The sequence below is a fragment of the Oncorhynchus keta genome, unplaced genomic scaffold (genome assembly GCF_023373465.1).
Source record: "Oncorhynchus keta strain PuntledgeMale-10-30-2019 unplaced genomic scaffold, Oket_V2 Un_contig_4171_pilon_pilon, whole genome shotgun sequence".
NCBI lineage: Eukaryota > Metazoa > Chordata > Actinopteri > Salmoniformes > Salmonidae > Oncorhynchus > Oncorhynchus keta.
This window is the reverse complement of record NW_026287627.1, coordinates 380723-404185: the sequence shown is the minus strand read 5'-3', so window position 1 is coordinate 404185 and position 23463 is coordinate 380723. Positions and strand designations below refer to the sequence as shown.

Below are 23463 nucleotides of genomic sequence, written 5' to 3'. Positions count from 1 at the left end.
ACTCCAATAAAACCAATAGAATCAACTCCAAATACTCCAATAAAACCAACAGAATCAACTCCAAATACTCCAATAAAACCAACAGAATCAACTCCAAATACTCCAATAAAACCAACAGAATCAACTCCAAATACTCCAATAAAACCAACAGAATCAACTCCAAATACTCCAATAAAACCAACAGAATCAACTCCAAATACTCCAATAAAACCAATAGAATCAACTCCAAATACTCCAATAAAACCAACAGAACCAACTCCAAATACTCCAATAAAACCAATAGAATCAACTCCAAATACTCAATAAAACCAATAGAATCAACTCCATATACTCCAATAAAACCAACAGAATCAACTCCAATTAGTCCAATAAAACCAATAGAATCAACTCCAAATACTCCAATAAAAGCAACAGAATCAACTCCAAATACTCCAATAAAACCAACAGAATCAACTCCAAATACTCCAATAAAACCAACAGAATCAACTCCAAATACTCCAATAAAACCAACAGAATCAACTCCAATAAAACCAATAGAATCAACTCCAAATACTCCAATAAAACCAACAGAATCAACTCCAAATACTCCAATAAAACCAATAGAATCAACTCCAAATACTCCAATAAAACCAACAGAATCAACTCCAATTAGTCCAATAAAACCAACAGAACCAACTCCAAATACTCCAATAAAACCAATAGAATCAACTCCAAATACTCCAATAAAACCAATAGAATCAACTCCAATTAGTCCAATGAAACCAATAGAATCAACTCCAAATACTCCAATAAAACCAATAGAATCAACTCCATATACTCCAATAAAACCAACAGAATCAACTCCAATTAGTCCAATGAAACCAATAGAATCAACTCCAAATACTCCAATAAAACCGATAGAATCAACTCCAATTAGTCCAATAAAACCAATAGAATCAACTCCAATTAGTCCAATAAAACCAATAGAATCAACTCCAAATACTCCAATAAAACCAATAGAATCAACTCCAAATACTCCAATAAAACCAATAGAATCAACTCCAAATACTCCAATAAAACCAATAGAATCAACTCCAAATACTCCAATAAAACCAATAGAATCAACTCCAAATACAATAAAACCAATAGAATCAATAAAACCAACAAATAAAAAAAAACCAACAGAATCAACTCCAAATACTCCAATAAAACCAACAGAATCAACTCCAAATACAATAAAACCAATAGAATCAACTCCAAATACTCCAATAAAACCAATAGAATCAACTCCAAATACTCCAATAAAACCAATAGAATCAACTCCAAATACTCCAATAAAACCAATAGAATCAACTCCAAATACTCCAATAAAACCAATAGAATCAACTCCAAATACTCCAATAAAACCAATAGAATCAACTCCAAATACTCCAATAAAACCAATAGAATCAACTCCAAATACTCCAATAAAACCAACAGAATCAACTCCAAATACTCCAATAAAACCAACAGAATCAACTCCAAATACTCCAATAAAACCAATAGAATCAACTCCAAATACTCCAATAAAACCAATAGAATCAACTCCAAATACTCCAATAAAAGCAACAGAATCAACTCCAAATACTCCAATAAAACCGATAGAATCAACTCCAAATACTCCAATAAAACCAATAGAATCAACTCCAAATACTCCAATAAAACCAACAGAATCAACTCCATATACTCCAATAAAACCAACAGAATCAACTCCAATTAGTCCAATAAAACCAATAGAATCAACTCCAAATACTCCAATAAAAGCAACAGAATCAACTCCAAATACTCCAATAAAACCGATAGAATCAACTCCAAATACTCCAATAAAACCAATAGAATCAACTCCAAATACTCCAATAAAACCAACAGAATCAACTCCAAATACTCCAATAAAACCAATAGAATCAACTCCAAATACTCCAATAAAACCAACAGAATCAACTCCAAATACTCCAATAAAACCAATAGAATCAACTCCAAATACTCCAATAAAACCAACAGAATCAACTCCAATTAGTCCAATAAAACCAACAGAATCAACTCCAAATACTCCAATAAAACCAATAGAATCAACTCCAAATACTCCAATAAAACCAATAGAATCAACTCCATATACTCCAATAAAACCAACAGAATCAACTCCAATTAGTCCAATAAAACCAATAGAATCAACTCCAAATACTCCAATAAAACCAATAGAATCAACTCCATATACTCCAATAAAACCAACAGAATCAACTCCATATACTCCAATAAAACCAATAGAATCAACTCCAAATACTCCAATAAAACCAATAGAATCAACTCCATATACTCCAATAAAACCAACAGAATCAACTCCAATTAGTCCAATAAAAGCAACAGAATCAACTCCAATTAGTCCAATAAAACCAATAGAATCAACTCCAAATACTCCAATAAAACCAATAGAATCAACTCCAAATACTCCAATAAAACCAACAGAATCAACTCCAAATAGTCCAATAAAACCAATAGAATCAACTCCAAATAGTCCAATAAAACCAATAGAATCAACTCCAAATAGTCCAATAAAACCAATAGAATCAACTCCAAATAGTCCAATAAAACCAATAGAATCAACTCCAAATAGTCCAATAAAACCAATAGAATCAACTCCAAATAGTCCAATAAAACCAATAGAATCAACTCCAAATAGTCCAATAAAACCAATAGAATCAACTCCAAATAGTCCAATAAAACCAATAGAATCAACTCCAAATACTCCAATAAAACCAACAGAATCAACTCCAAATAGTCCAATAAAACCAACAGAATCAACTCCAATTAGTCCAATAAAACCAACAGAATCAACTCCAAATACTCCAATAAAACCAACAGAATCAACTCCAATAAAACCAATAGAATCAACTCCAAATAGTCCAATAAAACTAATAGAATCAACTCCAAATAGTCCAATAAAACCAATAGAATCAACTCCAAATACTCCAATAAAACCAATAGAATCAACTCCAAATAGTCCAATAAAACCAATAGAATCAACTCCAATTAGTCCAATAAAACCAATAGAATCAACTCCATATACTCCAATAAAACCGATAGAATCAACTCCAATTAGTCCAATAAAACCAATAGAATCAACTCCAATTAGTCCAATAAAACCAATAGAATCAACTCCAAATACTCCAATAAAACCAATAGAATCAACTCCAAATACTCCAATAAAACCAATAGAATCAACTCCAATTAGTCCAATAAAACCGAAGAATCAACTCCAAATACTCCAATAAAACCAATAGAATCAACTCCAAATACTCCAATAAAACCAACAGAATCAACTCCAAATACTCCAATAAAACCGATAGAATCAACTCCAAATACTCCAATAAAACCAATAGAATCAACTCCAAATACTCCAATAAAACCAATAGAATCAACTCCAAATACTCCAATAAAACCAACAGAATCAACTCCAAATACTCCAATAAAACCAATAGAATCAACTCCAAATACTCCAATAAAACCAACAGAATCAACTCCATATACTCCAATAAAACCAACAGAATCAACTCCAAATACTCCAATAAAACCAACAGAATCAACTCCAAATACTCCAATAAAACCAACAGAATCAACTCCAAATACTCCAATAAAACCAATAGAATCAACTCCAAATACTCCAATAAAACCAATAGAATCAACTCCAATAAAACCAACAGAATCAACTCCAATAAAACCAATAGAATCAACTCCAAATACTCCAATAAAACCAATAGAATCAACTCCAAATACTCCAATAAAACCAATAGAATCAACTCCAAATACTCCAATAAAACCAACAGAATCAACTCCAATAAAACCAATAGAATCAACTCCATATACTCCAATAAAACCAACAGAATCAACTCCAATTAGTCCAATAAAAGCAACAGAATCAACTCCAATTAGTCCAATAAAACCAATAGAATCAACTCCAAATACTCCAATAAAACCAATAGAATCAACTCCATATACTCCAATAAAACCAACAGAATCAACTCCATATACTCCAATAAAACCAATAGAATCAACTCCAAATACTCCAATAAAACCAATAGAATCAACTCCATATACTCCAATAAAACCAACAGAATCAACTCCAATTAGTCCAATAAAAGCAACAGAATCAACTCCAATTAGTCCAATAAAACCAATAGAATCAACTCCAAATAGTCCAATAAAACCAATAGAATCAACTCCAAATACTCCAATAAAACCAATAGAATCAACTCCAAATACTCCAATAAAACCAATAGAATCAACTCCAAATAGTCCAATAAAACCAATAGAATCAACTCCAAATAAATAAAACCAACAGAATCAGAATCAACTCCAATACTCCAATAAAACCAACAGAATCAACTCCAATTAGTCCAATAAAACCAATAGAATCAACTCCAAATAGTCCAATAAAACCAATAGAATCAACTCCAAATAGTCCAATAAAACTAATAGAATCAACTCCAATTAGTCCAATAAAACCAATAGAATCAACTCCAAATACTCCAATAAAACCAATAGAATCAACTCCAAATAGTCCAATAAAACCAAGAATCAACTCCAAATACTCCAATAAAACCAAGAATCAACTCCAAATACTCCAATAAAACCAATAGAATCAACTCCAAATACTCCAATAAAACCAATAGAATCAACTCCAAATACTCCAATAAAACCAATAGAATCAACTCCAAATACTCCAATAAAACCAATAGAATCAACTCCAAATACTCCAATAAAACCAATAGAATCAACTCCAATTAGTCCAATAAAACCAATAGAATCAACTCCAAATACTCCAATAAAACCAATAGAATCAACTCCAATTAGTCCAATGAAACCAATAGAATCAACTCCAAATACTCCAATAAAACCAATAGAATCAACTCCAATTAGTCCAATAAAACCAATAGAATCAACTCCAAATAGTCCAATAAAACCAATAGAATCAACTCCAATTAGTCAATAAAACCAATAGAATCAACTCCAAATAGTCCAGTAAAACTAATAGAATCAACTCCAAATACTCCAAACTATACCTTTGCCACCTCCAGAGATTACTGCTGTTTACTGGTTTCCTTCAATTGTTAATTTTACTACATTACTGTTTTATTCATATAAAATAGAGTGGATGGAAGCAGAGGACCATGTGCATCAACCTTCAATTGAGAGGCCATTATTCTAATGTCGTGCTCAAGGAGGAGTTGTATGGGAGGGTGCGACCACATTAATGCCGTGTGAAATCTTTATTGGGTGCATCTCATTGACCCCGGTGGCTCTCACGTCCAGCTCGATACCAATCACCTCTCCTCACCCCACCCTGTTCGCTCCTGTCTGATCGATAAGGAGGAGGGCCGGGGGCACTGCCAAGAGTGACACGGCCGAGATTAAATCTAGCTATCAGGAGAGCTGGGGGAGAAAAGTGTGGATTGTGCATTTCTTGGATGAAGACACAAATTGGACATCAAGTATTGGGTCTGTGGTTAGGGGTTAGGGATAAAGTCCAGTAATTGATTGATTGATCCCCCCCCAACAACCCCAGGTAGCCTCTGCCTGTTTCAAACCGCTTGGTGCCAAATAAACATTCCGCTTGTCTCCATCCAGACTGAGAATTAGGGATCCTTTGTGTCAAAACTTGTTTTTGCAAGTACGATTTTCTTTCTTGTTCCAAGAAATGTATTGAGAGAGAATTTGCATGGCTAAGATATTCTGACTCATTTCAGTCAATACATTTAAACACACGAAATATAAATACTTACTCAGCTAGTAAATGTAAAAGATTTGCTACTTTTATAGCCCTTGCTTGCCAATGGGTCTAGCAATCAGCTTTGATCCAAGTTAGAAGAATAAACTGATAAATACTGAACAGAGGGCTTTTGTACTTCCCCTATACTCATTATACAGGATCAGTCATTAATAAAGGGAGGTCAACACAAAATCATTAGACCCACTATCTAGTGTTTACCATCGTTAATAATGAATGCTCTCTCTTGCTTGCGTACTCAAATAGTACACACACACACACACACACACACACACACACACACACACACACACACACACACACACACACACACACACACACACACACACACACACACACACACACACACACACACACACACACACACACACACACACACACACACACACACACACACACACACACACACACACACACAGACAAATGGTCTTCACACACACATAGTCTATACATAAACACATAGTCTACACACACACACACAGTCTTGACACACGCAAATAGTCTACAAAAACAAATGTGTGCGTGCACACAGAAAGATAGACACAGAGCATTGATTCATATTGTTCGTTGTAAGCCCAGATCGGTCCCTCCTTCTTGCACCCTGCTCCCATCATGCTCTGAAATCACCACTGGTGTCCCTAAGGCTTCTTCTTCAGCATGGCTCCTTGCTCTGCTCTATGAGAATAGGGGGGGGACCAGGATAGACCAAAGTGGACTGGTGGTCCTCTGGGGCCTGGCCCTGTCTTATCCTGCCAGAGCAGTGGCTGATGAAACACCCCAGAAACAACCGCTTACTGAAAAGCCTTGTTATGTCAGTGTCATCTTCTCCCTCACAGATGAAGACTCCAAACAGAAAGCTGTGATCCCCCTCTCGTCCACCCCTGATTTCTCCGAATAGGGCCCGTTGCCCTTGCCTCTTCCCCTGTCGCTACGATTAATTTTACATCAAAGGAAAGCTGGCTGAGACACCGACCGGAGCCCCTAACAAGGAAGGCTCCAGACTATAGGCTGACACAGAAAATCTCTAATCGCCTCTACGGAAAATAAATTAACAAAATGATTAACTTTGTTTGGCAACACAAGACGGTAAATTACGTTGTTTATGCACCTTTCGATTTTGCGAATACCGTTTAAACCATATTGTGTAACATTTCTGTTTGTGTCAAATTAGCATTTGTAGCATTAGCACTCACCTTACACTACAGTTCAAAAGTTTGGGGACACTTAGAAATGTCCTTGTTTTTGAAAGAAAAGCATGTTTTTTGTCCATTAAAATAACAGAAATACAGTATAGACATTCTTAATGTTGTAAATTACTATTGCAGCTGGAAACAGCTGATTTGTAATGGAATATTTACATAGGCGTACAGAGGCCCATTATCAGCAACCATCACTCCTGTGTTAAGTGTGTGTGTGTGTGTGTGTGTGTGTGTGTGTGTGTGTGTGTGTGTGTGTGTGTGTGTGTGTGTGTGTGTGTGTGTGTGTGTGTGTGTGTGTGTGTGTGTGTGTGTGTGTGTGTGTGTGTGAATAACTAGTTTACTAAAATGTACAAATGGAGTAATGATTATAAATGGTGAGCAAACTGCATTATAAATGGTTTATTACAGACACTTAAAATAAAGTGTTGTCCCATCATGACTTGCATCATTTAATATCCCCGCCTTTTTGTGTCTTTTTTGTTGTTGCCCATTCCGCCCCCTCCTCTGGTTGGAGGACCTGGTGGAAAACATTACAATCCAATATACAGTACCAGTCAAAAGTTTAGACACATCTACTCATTCCAGGGTTTTCTTTATGTTAACTATTTTCTACATTGTAGAATAATAGTGAAGACATCAACACTATGAAAAACACATATGGAATCATGTAGTAACCAAAATATATTTTAGATTTCAGATTCTTCAAAGTAGCCGCCCTTTGCCTTGATGACAGCTTTGCACAATGTTGGCATTCTCTCAACTAACTTCATGAGACAGTCACTTGGAATGCATTTCAATGAACAGGTGTTGATTTGTGGAATTTCTTTCCTTCTTAATACATTTGAGCCAATCAGTTGTGTTGTGACAAGGTAGGAGTGGTATACATAAGATAGCTCTATTTGGTAAAAGAACAAGATCATATTATGGCAAGAACAGCTCAAATAAGACATGAAGTTCAATCAATCCAGAATATTTTTTTCTTCAAGTGGAGTCGCAAAAACCATCAAGCGCTATGTTGAAACTGGCTGTCATGAGGACCGCCACAGGAAAGGAAGACCCAGAATTATCTCTGCTGCAGAGGATTAGTTCATTAGAGTTACAGGCCTCAGAAATTGCAGTCCAAATAAATCCTTCACAGATTAAGTAACAGACACATCTCAATATTAACTGTTCAGAGACTGTGTGAATCAGGCCTTCATGGTTTAATTGCTGCAAAGAAATCCCTATTGAAGGAAACCAATAAGAAGAAGAGACTTGCTTGGGCCAAGAAACACAATCAATGGACATTAAACTGGAGGAAATCTGTCCTTTAGTCTGATGAGTCCAAATTTGAGATTTTTGGTTCGAACCGACGTGTCTTTGTGAGATACAGAGTAGGTGAATGGATGATCTCCTCATGTGTGGCTCCCACCGTGAAGCATGGAGGAGGAGGTGTGATGGTGTTTTGCTGGTGACACTGTCTGTGATTTATTCAGAATTCAAGGCACACTTAACCAGCATGGCAACCACATCATTCTGCAGCGATAGACCATTTGTGCACTTAGTGGGACTATCATTGGTTTTTCAACAGGACAATGACCCAACACATCTCCAGGCTGTGTAAGGGCTATTTGAGCAAGAAGGGGAGTGATGGAGTGCTGCATCAGATGACCTGGCCCCTACAATCACCCACCCTCAACCCAATTAAGATTGTTTGGGATGAATTGGACTGCAAAGTGAATGAAAAGCAGCCAACAATTGTTCCGCATATGTGGGAACTCCTTCAGGACTGTTGGAAAGTAATTCCAGGTAAAGCTGGTTGAGAGAATACCAAGAGTGTGCAAAGCTGTCATCAAGGCAAAGGGTGGCTACTTTAAATAATCTAAAATATATTTTTATTTGTTTAACACTTTTTTGGTTACTACATGATTCCATATGTGTTATTATATTATATTATGTGTTATGATGTCTTCAATAGTATTCTACAATGTAGAAAATAGTTTTTTTGAATGAGTAGGTTTGTCCAAACTTTTGACTGGTACTATATATATATATATATTTATATACATCTAAAGCCTCTTCAACAGAAAATCTCTAGTGTCCTCCCTTGGAATAAAATGATGTTACAGTAGACAAGAGATGTAGGACAGTGAAGGGGAAATCATGCTGTTTACTCACCTTTCTGTTTTGTGAACACAGTTTATACCATATTGTGTCAAATTTGCGTTCGTGTCAAATTAGCATTTGCATCAAATTAGTGTTTTTGTCAAATGAATGCCAGGATAGTGGGTTCGTTTCCCAGGACCACGTGTAAGTAAAATGTATGCATGACTAAGTGTCATTAGATAAAAGCAGCAGCTTAATGACATACTGTATGTTGTATTATAAACTGGCATTTGTAGCATTAGTGCATACCTTAGTTACCAAGCACTTGGCCAAACTCTCTGTCAATGCCCAGGGGCCAGTGAAAAATACATTTTAACACCAGCACAGTGATTCAGCTTGAGTCAGAACAGGAAGCAGTTAACCCCTCGAGTGTTAGGTCAAAAGGATTAGCAGCGGTGAATTCCAAACTCATTTAGGGAAGTGAGCTAAAGGTCCATCTCTTCCCCAGGAGCATGTTTCCAGACATCTCGGCGGAAACTAGTCACTAGAGGTGAAAGAGATTCGCAACCTCGTTGGGAATCCAATTAACACTCCAACATGGCTGCCTAATCCCGGTCCGTGGAGGTGTCCTACATGCATTTTTAACCTCTACCCACGCAACACTTTTGGGGAGTTTTACTAAAGTTGGGCATTTCTGTGTATAATTCTTGAAAATAGTACAGATTTACAGGACCAGCACGTGGGTAAATAGGATGTGACAATAAATTCAACCGCACTTGTGTTTTATCACAAAACCGGATAGCAACCTCTGTCCACAAAGCATATTGCATGTAGAGGTAACAGACAGTTACAAGATCTAAAAGCATAGTCAAGCAAGTTAATGTTTCTGACATTTTCGGACCACTAAACAACTACTGTCGCAATGAAAACAGGAGCTGCCTCCACTATTCCAGCACCATTTCAACATCATCAAATCACATCTGCTTAGTGTAATACAGTGACAACTAAAAGATACCAAAAACAAATTATTACAATCAACGTAAGCTAAATATGGTTTGACTGTCAATGGTTCTGATTTCTCTCTCTCTCTGTGTGTGTGTGTGTGTGTGTATGTGTGTAATGATTGGCTGTTATTTGATACTTTTTTATCAAGGGAGGCCAAATGCTCACTGGCTTCCCTTGCATTTAATGCTACAGGCGGGAACAATGTCATACTCTTTTTGACCAGACAGCATCAGATAGATGGGCTACACATACAGAGACAGAGGGGCGCTGTTTCGCTCACTTGGATGCTTTCTCCGGTGAGATACATTCAGCCTGTTGTGAATTGAAGGAAAATTACGAAACACAGATAGACAAAAGATGAATTATTATATATGTAGTTAGAGTATACTGTTAGATTTTTCTTTGATGCCCCCCTTTGACATTGAGCTTTTTAGATCTATGTTAAAAAAATATGACGCCATGTTAGTGTTTGAGACATGTACAGTAAAGAGAGGTGGAAAGGATTGGTCGATCTGTATAAATCTCATGACCATAAATGGAGCTCTTTAGATAGGAGGATGGGCTCATTGCAATGGCTGGAATGGAATAAATGGCACTGTATAAAACATATGGAAACCACACATTTGACTCCATTCCATTAATTCCATTCCAGCCATTACAATCAGCCCGTCCTCCTATAGCTCCTCCCACTAGCCTCTACTGGTGTGCATAGTGTTACATAGTACTCCTCCCTCCCCCCTGGCCTAGGACACTCTAATAAGGAACCAAAGATTGATTACATCACATACATACATACACACACACAGACGAACACACACACACACACACACACACACACACAGACAAACACACACAGGCACACAGACAAACACACACACACACATAGGCACACAGACAACACACACACACAGAAAGGCATACACACACACAAACACTCCAGTCTTCCCCAGTGTGATCGTTCATGGCAGAGTAAATCACTCATTCTTCCCCTCTTGGGTAATTCCATGGGTGAAATGAACTGAGGGGCCTTGGGAGATCAGCAAGTCATTGTTTATTGTCAGGCTCCACTTCTTCCCCTCACACTTTGGTGGAAATCCGGTTTCTCTCTCCGCTCCTTGTAGAGCGCACAGACAGACAGACAGACAGACAGACAGACAGACAGACAGACAGACAGACAGACACCGACATTCACAGACACACAAATACACACACAAACAGACACACACACACAACCACACATTCCGACACACACACACACACACACACACACACACACACACACACACACACACACACACACACACACACACACACACACACACACACACACACACACACACACACACACACACACACACACACACACACACACACACACACGTGAGAGCACACAGAAAAAAGAGATTTGTATCAGTGAAGTGTCATATGTCCGTCAAGAGGGTGTGTTTGTATGCCATGTTGTATGCTTTGTTGTCACACTGAATGAAGGATGTCTCCCCAGACTGCCGTGAATGAAGGATGTCTCCCCAGACTGCCGTGAATGAAGGATGTCTCCCCAGACTGCCGTGAATGAAGGATGTCTCCCCAGACTGCCGTGAATGTTTGGCCACGTTGCTTTTGCATTCCATAGGAGATGAGTATGGAATTAGGGAAGACTAGACCGTGTTTGCAGCTACAGTGAGTGTGAGATGTAGACCTTTTCAAGTCATATTTATGCTTTCCATGGTGACAGTTGAACAGATCAAATTTCCGTCCGTCGCTCATGACCATAGAGAAGGACGAAGGGGGCATTTTTTGGGCCCAAAATGACTGTTTTCTTTTAAACTAATTAGAAGCTAAATTGACAACAGAATATTTGCTTCATTTGCATATACCATTCTTTGATTTAATAACAGCGCCACAATTAATTTTGGCATTACAGTAGATTGCAACATTTGAATGATATTTACAGAGTTGTAAGGGGAACCTACCACATGAGTGTGCTGGAGTGACCTTAGATATTCCCCTTTTGTCACCGTCTGAACGAAAGGACAACGTGTCTACAATCCAATAGCCCTTGCCACCTCAAATTAATTCAACCCTCTACTTAATCAAGGAAAGAGAGAGAGAGAGAGAGAGAGAGAGAGAGAGAGAGAGAGAGAGAGAGAGAGTAGAAAGTCTGGCTGCCTGCCACAATATCTAGAGTGGATGCACACCTTAAGTTAGTCAATGATCTCATACTTGGCACAAGAAGGGTGAATAGATGGGATGTTCTGTGCTCTGCTTCTCTCAAGTCTTCCTCAGAGTGACTAGGAGAACAAGTCCCTTGACCCTCATAGGAATCAATAGGAAGGAGGGCAGCTGGGAGCAGGAAGAATACGTCAACTGTTTATGCTTTGTCAGACAGCAGACCGTTTCCGGCTGCGTTGTGGGTTGAGGGACGAGCGTCGTGTAGGAGTGACGCCAAATTGACGTAAGACAGTGCTGTTCATCATGTTTCAAATGTTTCCATAGTGACTGACAGGAAGTGGTGTTTTTTGAGGGGTGTTGAATCGATCAGTCATTGTCCAAAGTGACACCTACGCCATTATATCATCAATGTCAGCGTGGAGCTTATCAATTCATCGTTGCTCTCGCTTTCTGCCCACACACCACACACACACACACACACACACACACACACACACACACACACACACACACACACACACACACACACACACACACACACACACACACACACACACACACACACACACACACACACACACACACACACACACACACACACACACACACACACACACACACACACACACACACACACACACACACACACACACACACACACACACACACACACACACACACACACACACACACACACACACTTCTGTCTTTTGTAGTGCCTTGTCTCGGCCAGAAGTTGGCCTTGAGGCCTGTTTCACTGGCTTAATCTCCCACACAGACTAGCGGTGAGCATTCATCTGAGTGATCTCACATTGACTACTGCTCTCTCTTCTACCTGACTTGTGTTTGACAACATCAATGTATGACTATCACTGTGCAAGTAAATATCTGGCTAACTTGTCTGTTCTTTCTTCATTTGACAGTCAGTTGTTTTTAGCTTGGAATCCGGCTTGAGTAAAAGCACACACTGAGCCTACCAGCCTAAATGAATACAGTTGTCCCAGTTACTACTGTTGACTTGCTGCCATCTAGTGGACCCAGCAAAGGACTGCAGTTACTACTGTTGACTTGCTACCATCTAGTGGACCCAGCAATCGACTGCAGTTACTACTGTTGACTTGCTACCATCCAGTAGCCCTGGCAATGGACTGCAGTTACTACTGTTGACTTGCTACCATCCAGTTGCCCTGGCAATGGACTGCAGTTACTACTGTTGACTTGCTACCATCCAGTAGCCCTGGCAATGGACTGCAGTTACTACTGTTGACTTGCTACCATCCAGTTGCCCTGGCAATGGACTGCAGATACTACTGTTGACTTGCTACCATCCAGTAGCCCTGGCAATGGACTGCAGGTACTACTGTTGACTTGCTACCATCCAGTAGCCCTGGCAATGGACTGCAGGTACTACTGTTGACTTGCTACCATCCAGTAGCCCTGGCAATGGACTGCAGTTACTACTGTTGACTTGCTACCATCCAGTAGCCCTGGCAATGGACTGCAGTTACTACTGTTGACTTGCTACCATCCAGTAGCCCTGGCAATGGACTGCAGTTACTACTGTTGACTTGCTACCATCCAGTAGCCCTGGCAATGGACTGCAGTTACTACTGTTGACTTGCTACCATCCAGTAGCCCTGGCAATGGACTGCAGTTACTACTGTTGACTTGCTACCATCCAGTAGCCCTGGCAATGGACTGCAGTTACTACTGTTGACTTGCTACCATCCAGTAGCCCTGGCAATGGACTGTAGTCTCATGTGAATCTGTTACACCGTATGTAAGTGATTGGGACTTGTTTTTTTCCTTCGAATTTTGAATTTGATGTGGTGTGGTATGTCTCTGGTTCCAAAAACCTATGTTTGTGGCTTGTGCTTTTTATTACAAGCACGCTCGACTGCTGTAATGCTCTCCTGTCTTCTCTAACCAAGAAAGCCATTGGTCAACTACAAAACATACAGAATGCTGCAGCACGGGTACTGACCAAGACCAGACGGAGAGCCCACATTACACCGGTCTTAAGGTCTCTGCACTGGCTGCCTGTGAGTTTTACAATTCATTTGAAGATTCTTCTATTGGTTTTTAAATCAATCCACGATTGTGCACCCAAGTACATGTCAGACATGCTTTTAAGTTATGTACCCAGTAGGTCCCTCAGGTCCTCTGGCACTGGCCTTTTAACTATCCCAAAGCCTCGGACCAGGAGGCATGGAGAGGCAGAAATGAGTTACTATGCCCCCAGCCTCTGGAATAGCCTGCCAGAGAACCTGAGGCGGGCTGAAACTGGACATATTTAAAAGAGGTCTTAAAACACACCTTTTTAACTTTGCTTTTCCTTAGGGTGCTTTTTAGTTGTTCAGTTTTTATTGTTATTCCTTTGTTTTTGTCCTGTGAAGCACATTGCGTTGCAATCCATTTCTTTAAATGTGCTGTATAAATAAAGCTTGATATGATTTGTGGGTATTGTTCATTTAGGGCTGTGTTGGAAACTACTACTGTATCTTCTTCCCAAAGGTTAATGGAAGGACAGACAACTACTTTACTTAACATAGATAAGCATCTACACGAACACCAACCACCACACACACACACACAGGTGGGCACCGGTAGGTCCCCTGGGAGGCACACACACTGGTGAACCTTCATAGAGGTCTAATGTGTGCCTTTCTGAATAAACACTGAACAGGGGGACAAACACTCACACACACCTGACACCACATTGACTGACATGAACCTGTCAACACTTCCCTCTCACCAGCGGGCCTCTGGCTATTATTGGCCTGGGTGTCTCTCATACTCGGCATGACTGTGTCTGGGTGACAACAGCCAGGCGACCCACGCAGGCCAACAAAGTGAATGATGTGCTCCAGCTCCAGTGTTTGTTTCCAAGGTTGGATTAGACTCAGAGAACAACAGAGCTAAAAATACAAGGTGACTGAGGATTTGATGCAGGGGGGCAGGCTTTAAGATTCACCATCTGTTGACAACTGAACTCACAACACCCACCAATTGTTTCTGCTTCTTATTAGGCTGGTGTAGCTGTCTCGTGTGTCCAATAAGCTACCAGAAGTTATGCTGTGATTGTGAGTTGAGGGATAGAGTTTCTTGCATTTCATTCCTATTCCTTTAGAAGACTAAAGCGGTCCAACAGTGGGTGTACGACAGTGCTGATGAAGCCTTTGGCCAGGTCATCCAGAAGATCACTACTTTATCATATTAAAGTGGTTCCTGGGACATGAAACACTGTGCTGCTGGATCACAACCTTTTGACTGAAGGTCAATGTCAAAGTGTTTTTCCCTCGCCTGTAGGCAACTTCCATTTGAAGTTTACAAAGTAGCAGATGAATAACCCCTAGTATCGCCCAACCCCTTGTTTTTCAATGGCATTGTCAATCTATCGTTTGCCAAATCCATCAACACTGTCAACCCAAATTACAAAAAATGACATATCGGTTTCCAAACCAATATGATTGCTGTCATACCGTGTCTATAGACTTCTTACAGGGTAAGGAACAACATGTAATTTTGTAATTTGGGTGAACTATCCCTTTAAGCTGCTACCCATGGCCATTCATGCCTCTATTAGATCACTGAGTACCAGACAATAGAAAATAGACACTGATGTGAGTTCGCATTACAAACCAAGGACATCCTTTGGTGATTCATGTTTTATAATGCCATAAATAAAAGACACATACATCTAATCTTCCATAATAAATAGCAATAGTGAGATATGCACCACACACAGCTTTTCAAGAAGTGGTTAACTGTCCCAGCGTGATAGGCTAAGTCGTCAATGACAGGGTGGAGAGATCATGTGCGAGGATGTCAGCGAGGGGTTAAATCATGCTGCTTTACCATTGACATCAGCCCTGAGGGAGTCCGAGTCCGAGAGAGCAACATGTTGCTTCATTAGTTAGGAAATCATCATGATATTGACAACTGTAAACGTTCATCAGCCTCAAGCCTTTCCTATTTCTGTAAGACTATCAGCCTAAAGGTTTGACTCAGTGGAGGACTATGATGACTTCCCTATTCTACATTACTCCAATCATTCACTTAACTTTTATGGAACTTCATCGTGTTTAGGTAGTTCACATCTTCACGTGCTTTATAAACGCAGCAATTCCTAATCTCTCGTGGACAGATTATGGTATCGTAACGTCTGTCAAAAGTTGGTGGGATGTGATGACTAACGAGGAGCAGTAGTTTTGGTGCTTTTCCGTCACTGGTTATTTGGACGTATCAGGATTGGGTGAAGATGGTGCTTTAGCTGAGAGTTTCTGTTTAAGGGGTGGAGACTTCACTAGTCTTGTTAGTATCTCATCTCATACATCTCTCCCCATAACTTAATTGAGCGTTTGACGCAATTACGCAATATTTTTGTTTTGGGTTTCCAAGACTACCTCATACAGTCTCATCTGAGGGCTTTGTGGTATACTGTTTATATTGGGTTGGGTTCCAAAACGAGTTTATACTGGGTTGTAAAATATTTGGTAAGTAGTACCTGAAAGAAATCGCAGGCTCTGTAAAACTCTTATAGAAACCCTTCCACTCCAGCAGAGAACTACAACCTGTTTTACAAAACTACATATCTCTCTAATGGACTGCTCAGCACTGGACTCCTCACAATTTAACCCCATGCTGCCTTTGTACTGTGGTAGGGTGTGTGGCGGGGCACATTCAGGGACTACACAGCTCCTCCTCCTCCTCCTCTCTGGACCATGTCCTGTGCGTCGTTCCGTCCCAAGGCTGTAGCGTGGCTTACTGGCCGCCAGATGCGTCGAACATCTTCTTGCGGCCCTCCATGCCAGACATGGCCTCCACATTCTTACGCCAGTCGGTCACCTCAGACGTGAGCACCTGAGAGGGAAGAGGAATAAACACTGTGCTGTCAGACATCAACTAGCTTTAGCGCCCAGGCTTCCTTGTGTTCATGGAGACTTGTCTCAGGTGGCCACATTACAACCTATCCCCATACAATGTGTAGAGGGAAAACAAACAATGAGTAGTGCTATGCTAACTCATGTTTGATTAGCTAGCTAGCTACTATAATAAGCTAACGTTATGGTTGCAGTTACTCTCAGTTTAAGCATTAGATGCAAATGCTTGGAGGTCCATAGTAGCATGGTTTCCAGTACCACGCCATCTCCGCACAAGCCAGTGCTTACTGGTGCCAGAGAGGTTTCAAATTTCAAGGTGAGCTAACTTAAAGCTTCAGGAGAAAGGAAGGATGCAGTGGTAAAGTATTTGTACATGGCCCAAGTCCCAGTTACCTTGTCTTTGTCCTTGTTGGTGTCTTCCTTCTTGACAGACTTGAGGTTGGACCTGAGGTCCATAGAGCCTTTGTGTTTGGTTCCCAGTAAAGCTCTCATCATCTCGTCTGCAGAGACACGCACCTTCCTCAGGGCGGGCTTCTTAAACTTCCCTCCTAAGTCCTGCACCTTCAGCTTCAGCTCATGGATCTGTAGATTTCATCGAAATCTACTATTAAATATTATAGCAACTTAAGCCAACACCTAGCAACCTCTTCAAGAAGTGTTGGTTTGATACTTGCTGGACCTGGGTTCCAATCCTGGCCAGGGCCAACCCCAGGAAATGGCACTGACCATTGATTTGGCCCTGACCCAGCTGCAAAACTGAGACTAACACGCATTTGTTTCCACCACAAGAGGCAGGACCTGAGGATAACATCTCACCCAAAGGGCCAAAGACTTACATCTTTGTTGTGCTTGGTCACTTTGGCCTCACAGTCGTATCTCTCCTCATCTACCACATCTATCTTTCCATGGAGCTGCTTGCATAGGTCCTGAAGAAAATAGATAAACATACTAAGATTAAATATACACAAAAAAAGATGATATCTAGAACCTAAAAGGGTTCTTCGGCTGTCCTCATAGGAGAGAATCCTTTGAAGAACCCTTTTTGGTTCTATGTAAAACCTTTTCCACAGAGGGCCCTACATGGAACCCAAAAAGGGTTCTACTTGGAACCAAAAAGGGTTCTACCTGGAAACCACAAAGGTTTCTTCTATGGGGACAGCCAAATAACTCTTTTGGAACCCTTTTGTCTAAGAGTGAAGAATCAAATCTCATTGAGATGCAGTACCAGTCAAAAGTTTGGACACACCTACTCATTCAAGGGTTTTCTTTATTTTTACTATTTTCTTCATTGTAGAATAGTAGTGAAGACCTCAAAACTATGAAATAACACATATGGAATCATGTAGTAACCAAAATAGTGTTAAAACAATCTAATTATATTTTAAATTTGAGATTCTTCAGTATCAAATCAAATTTCAAATCAAATGTATTTATATAGCCCTTCTTACATCAGTAGCCACCTTTTGCCTTGATGACAGCTTTGCACGCTCTTGGCATTCTCTCAACCAGATTCATGAGGTAGTTTCTTGGAATGTATTTCAATAAACAGGTGTGCCTTGTTTAAATTTCTTAATGCATTTGAGCCAATCAGTTGTGGTGTTGTGAAAAGGTAGGGGTGGTAATACAGAAGATAGGACTATTTGGTAAAAGACCAAGTACATATTATGGTAAGAACAGCTCAAATAAGCAAAGAGAAATGACAGTCTATCACTACTGTAAGACATGAAGGTCAGTCAATTTGGAAAATTTCAAGAACTTTAAAAGTTTCTTCAAATGCAGTAGCAAAAACCATCAAGCGCTATGATGAAACTGGCTCTCATGAGGACCGCCACAGGAAAGAACGACCCAGAGTTACCTCTGCTGCAGAGAATAAGTTAAAGTTACCAGCCTCAGAAATTGCAGCCCAAATCAATGCTTCACAGAGTTCAAGTAACAGACACATCTCAACATCAACTGTTCAGAAGAGACTGCGTGAATCAGGCCTTCATGGTAGAAATGCTTCAAAGAAACCACTACTAAAGGACACCAATAATAAGAAGAGACTTGCTTGGTCCAATAAACACAAGCAATGAACATTAGACCGGGTGAAATATGTCCTTTGGTCTGATGAGTCCAAATGTTAGATTTTTGGTTCCAACCGCCGTGTTTTTGTGAGACGCAGAGTAGGTGTATGGATGATCTCTGCATTCGTAGTTCCCATCGTAAAGCATGGAGGAGGACGTGTGATAGTGCTTTGCTGGTGACACTGTCTGTGATTTATTTAGAATTCAAGGCACACTTAACCAGCATGGCAACTGTTTTTTCAACAGGACAATGACCCAAAACACCTCCAGGCTGTGTAAGGGCTATTTGACCAAGAAGGAGAGTGATGGAGTGCTGCATCAGATGACCTCAACCCAGTTGAGATGGTTTGGGATGAGTTGTACCGCAGAGTGAAGGAAAAGCATGCAACAAATGCTCAGCATCTGTGGGAACTCCTTCAAGACTGTTGGAAAAGCATTCCAGATTAAGCTGGTTGAGAGAATGACAAGAGTGTGCAAAGCTGTCATCAATGCAAGGGGTGCTTACTTTGAAGAATCTAAAATCTAAATTATATTTTGATTTGTTTAACACTTTTTTGGTTGCTAAATGATTCCATGTGTGTTATTTCATGGTTTTGAGGTATTCACTATGATTCTACAATGTAGAAATTAGTAAAAAATAAATAAAAACCCTTGAATAAGTAGGTGTCCAAACTTTTTACTGGTACTGTATATGTAAAAGAATAACCATGCTGGAATATTTACTTGAGTGTTGTTCAGTTACAGTCTTATTGTTTAGCTTTGTGATTGGACCAGTAGTTTGGCCCAGTCATATTGCTCCCTCAATTGGCTGACTTTCTTGTCTCTCACCTGTAGCTCAGCCAATGACAGTCCAGAGAACTGCAAGGGGGGCAGTCGCTCTCCCAGGTAGCTCAGTTTCTCTTCATCCCTGTCCTGCGTCTCCTGTTCCAGCTGCTCCATCGCCCTGGTGAGCAGCATGATCTGATTGGACGAGAGAAAGATCCGTCATTCCAGGGGTGGGCCAGAGGCGGAGGACCCAGTCTAATACCACCATGCAGTAGTTAGTCGTCCTCCATGCTTCACGGTGTCACTACAGCTGTATCCGTAATAAAGAATGACTTAGTTATAGTCAATGTTAATTGTTAACATAATGCATGGTAATTTACCTTCAGGGAGAGCTTACGCGAAGCCGTAATCTTCGACTTCGGCTGTTGGGAAAAGGACACAATGTTATTGCAAATGTGTGCCCAGTGCTGTATCCTTAAAAGTGAAAATCGATTTTGTCAAGATCGGTGACCTATTCATTTATTGGGACATTTTTGTGTTGGCCCAAAAAGGTTTAGGTGGTCACACAACTGCCACTCACAACAAATCTACTATGGACCTAAAGCATTGGCCTACAAATGGGCCTGTTCCTGGACACAACCAGTCTCAGAATGAAAAACTCTTTCCATAGAGATTCTCCATTGAGCAAACGTTTTACTCTCTTTATAGCATAAGTTTATCCATACAGGGAGCCAGTTACAGTTTAGTCGGAATGTGGTCACTCAAAAAACATTGCCCTTGATTGCTGACAATAACCGATAAGACTGAAGTGGCAACCTTGGGACAACGTGTTCCCTCTCTATATAGGGATTAACACTGTTGAACCAGGGCTGTCTCTGGTTCTGGCTCTAGCTCACCTTGTCAATTAACTTGGGATTCATTGGCCTGGGTTTGACTTGCTCCTACAGGGACAGAGGGAACATGTCAGAACATTGTTCAAAATGATCGAAGTATACACACTTCTATGAGAGGTAGCCTGAAAAACGTGTCTCTTGATTGATTGGACTTTGTTCAACATTGCATGGAAGATTCAACTAGACATCTCAGCCTCCAGTATTTATGCTGCAGTAGTTTGTGTCGGGGGGCTAGGGTCAGTTTGTTATATCTGGAGTACTTCTCCTGTCCTATTCGGTGTCCTGTGTGAATCTAAGTGTGCGTTCTCTAATTCTCTCCTTCTTTCTTTCTCTCTCTCGGAGGACCTGAGCCCTAGGACCATGCCCCAGGACTACCTGACATGATGAATCCTTGCTGTCCCCCAGTCCACCTGGCCATGCTGCTGCTCCAGTTTCAACTGACCTGAGCCCTAGGACCATGCCCCAGGACTACCTGACATGATGACTCATTGCTGTCCCCAGTCCACCTGGCCATGCTGCTGTTCCAGTTTCAACTGTTCTGCCTTACTATTATTCGACCATGCTGGTCATTTATGAACATTTGAACATCTTGGCCATGTTCTGTTATAATTTCCACCCGGCACAGCCAGAAGAGGACTGGCCACCTCACATAGCCTGGTTCCTCTCTGGTCAGGTTTCTTCCTAGGTTTTGGCCTTTCTAGGGAGTTTTTCCTAGCCACCGTGCTTCTACACCTGCATTGCTTGCTGTTTGGGGTTTTAGGCTGGGTTTCTGTACAGCACTTTGAGATATCAGCTGATGTACGAAGGGCTATATAAATACATTTGATTTGATTTGATTTGATTTAGACATTAAATAAATGCTTGGCATAACATACAACATACAAGTCTAAATATAATTTTGGTGTCCTAAATCTAATATGATGATGATGACGATGGGCATGATGATGATGATCGTGCTGACGGTGAATTTATAAACATTAAAAGACTTACCTCACTTAAATTTGACCAGGTTTATGGGCACAAAAAGACAAGGGAGACACATAAGTAAAAAATAGCATTAGTGAAAAGAAAAACATAATTTGTAACCTGCTGGAGGTACATTACATTGTAATAGGAGACAGACAGACAGACAGACAGACAGACAGACAGACAGACAGACAGACAGACAGACAGACAGACAGACAGACAGACAGACAGACAGACAGACAGACAGACAGACAGTTGCAGCCTTGTCCCCAAGCCCCATCATTTCCCCCATGGATTAGGAAAAGGACACTACAGGAAAAAAGCCATTCTGCCGCGTATAGCATTGTAGCATCCCCTCAGTTTTAGCTCTGTGTATGGCTAACTGGCAGCTTAACAGAGTCATTCTGTGTCATTTGCAAGAGAATGTATGTTGCAAGAGATCCACAATCAGGTAGAACGGACGTATTATACCCTCAGAAGCAGTTATTCTAGCATACAGACATTTTAACATTATAACTAGGGTCTACAACATGCTGCTACTGTAAGACTTAAATGGTTTATCATCTCAAGACAATAGGTAGAACACACGTATCATACTCCCAAAAGCAGTTATTATATACTTACATTACATACATTTTTACTTAGGCTACGACATGCTGCTGTAAGACTCAAATGGCTTGTCATCTCAAGACAATAGGTCCACTTCATTATAATAAGGCTTAGGCTACGTATATTTAGAACAGATACTATGATGTATTTTTAAACAGAAAACACACTGAGATTGAGCTATACATAATCATTAAAGCGGTATTATTAAAAAATGTACTTGAAGGGAGCTATATGCATAATTAATTAACAGTCAAGCCGACCTATTGTCCCAGATAACAATACTCACTCATCAGCCATTATGAAAACCTTGGTTGGAGAGAGAAAATTTGATTTTGAAATCCGATCCAGGCAATTCAATTAGGGCATCTTCCCTTTGTTGAATTACCTGATCAGCCTGAAACCCTCAGATCATTTCAGATCACTGACAACAGCAACAAAACGCCACCATTCACTTAAGTCATTATTAAGTAAACTAAATAAATTCTTAAGTCATTTACTTAATAAATACTTAAGTTTGATTCTGAATCACAGAATCCCCAACCCAAATGAGTATTACCTGGAATAGGGTGGACCACAGTCGGGTCGGGTACAGTACTCTCTCTCTGTCTCGCTCAAACAACAGAGGGATCTGAGACAATGGGGGTGATTTTCTCTTTTATGTGGGTCTGGGCAGGGCTGGGCAGCGGGTGGACAACAGATATAGACCAGCACCAGAGTCCTGCAGGAATGGGCTGGCTGGACACCAGGGATGAAATATAACCTCCTGTGACATTGTGACAATGCAGGTCAAAGTGTAATAATAAATCATGACCAATGCCTTAATGGCATTGTCTGAAAACTTCTGTGAATTCCTCTTGCTGCCTTTTGCAAGAAGCCCTTGTTCCTATGGTAAATCCACTGAAAATGAACAGGGTAATGTTGTTTGGGTTATTTTGTTGATTTGGATACATACTCTGTTTCACTTGTGTGGTTTATATTCTCATTAAAGCCTATGAAATTGATCATCTTGTCTTGAAATGAAAAGAA

At 40.3% G+C, this 23463-nt stretch overlaps 1 protein-coding gene and 1 long non-coding RNA gene across 4 annotated transcripts; one reads left to right on the top strand and one right to left on the bottom strand.

Moving 5' to 3' along the window:
* Positions 1 to 7434: 7434 nt before the first annotated feature.
* LOC127924511 (uncharacterized) lies at positions 7435 to 16168 on the top strand. 3 transcript variants are annotated; one of them, XR_008118014.1, is made up of 2 exons: positions 7435 to 13612; positions 13713 to 16168. It is a non-coding gene; the product is annotated as an uncharacterized LOC127924511 (long non-coding RNA). The 3 variants fall into 3 exon arrangements; XR_008118013.1 differs by having other exon boundaries at positions 7435 to 13662; positions 13763 to 16168; XR_008118015.1 differs by having other exon boundaries at positions 7435 to 13662.
* On the bottom strand, positions 15912 to 20910 carry LOC118372704 (troponin I, slow skeletal muscle-like). Its single transcript, XM_052509214.1, has 6 exons — positions 20866 to 20910; positions 20350 to 20391; positions 20033 to 20164; positions 17978 to 18067; positions 17535 to 17723; positions 15912 to 17121 (listed from the first exon to the last, which is right to left on the bottom strand). Exons 1-6 carry the CDS (start codon positions 20887 to 20889, stop codon positions 17023 to 17025), a joined length of 576 nt encoding a protein of 191 aa, XP_052365174.1. The 5' UTR covers positions 20890 to 20910; the 3' UTR covers positions 15912 to 17022.
* Between the last annotated feature and the right edge of the window lie 2553 nt (positions 20911 to 23463).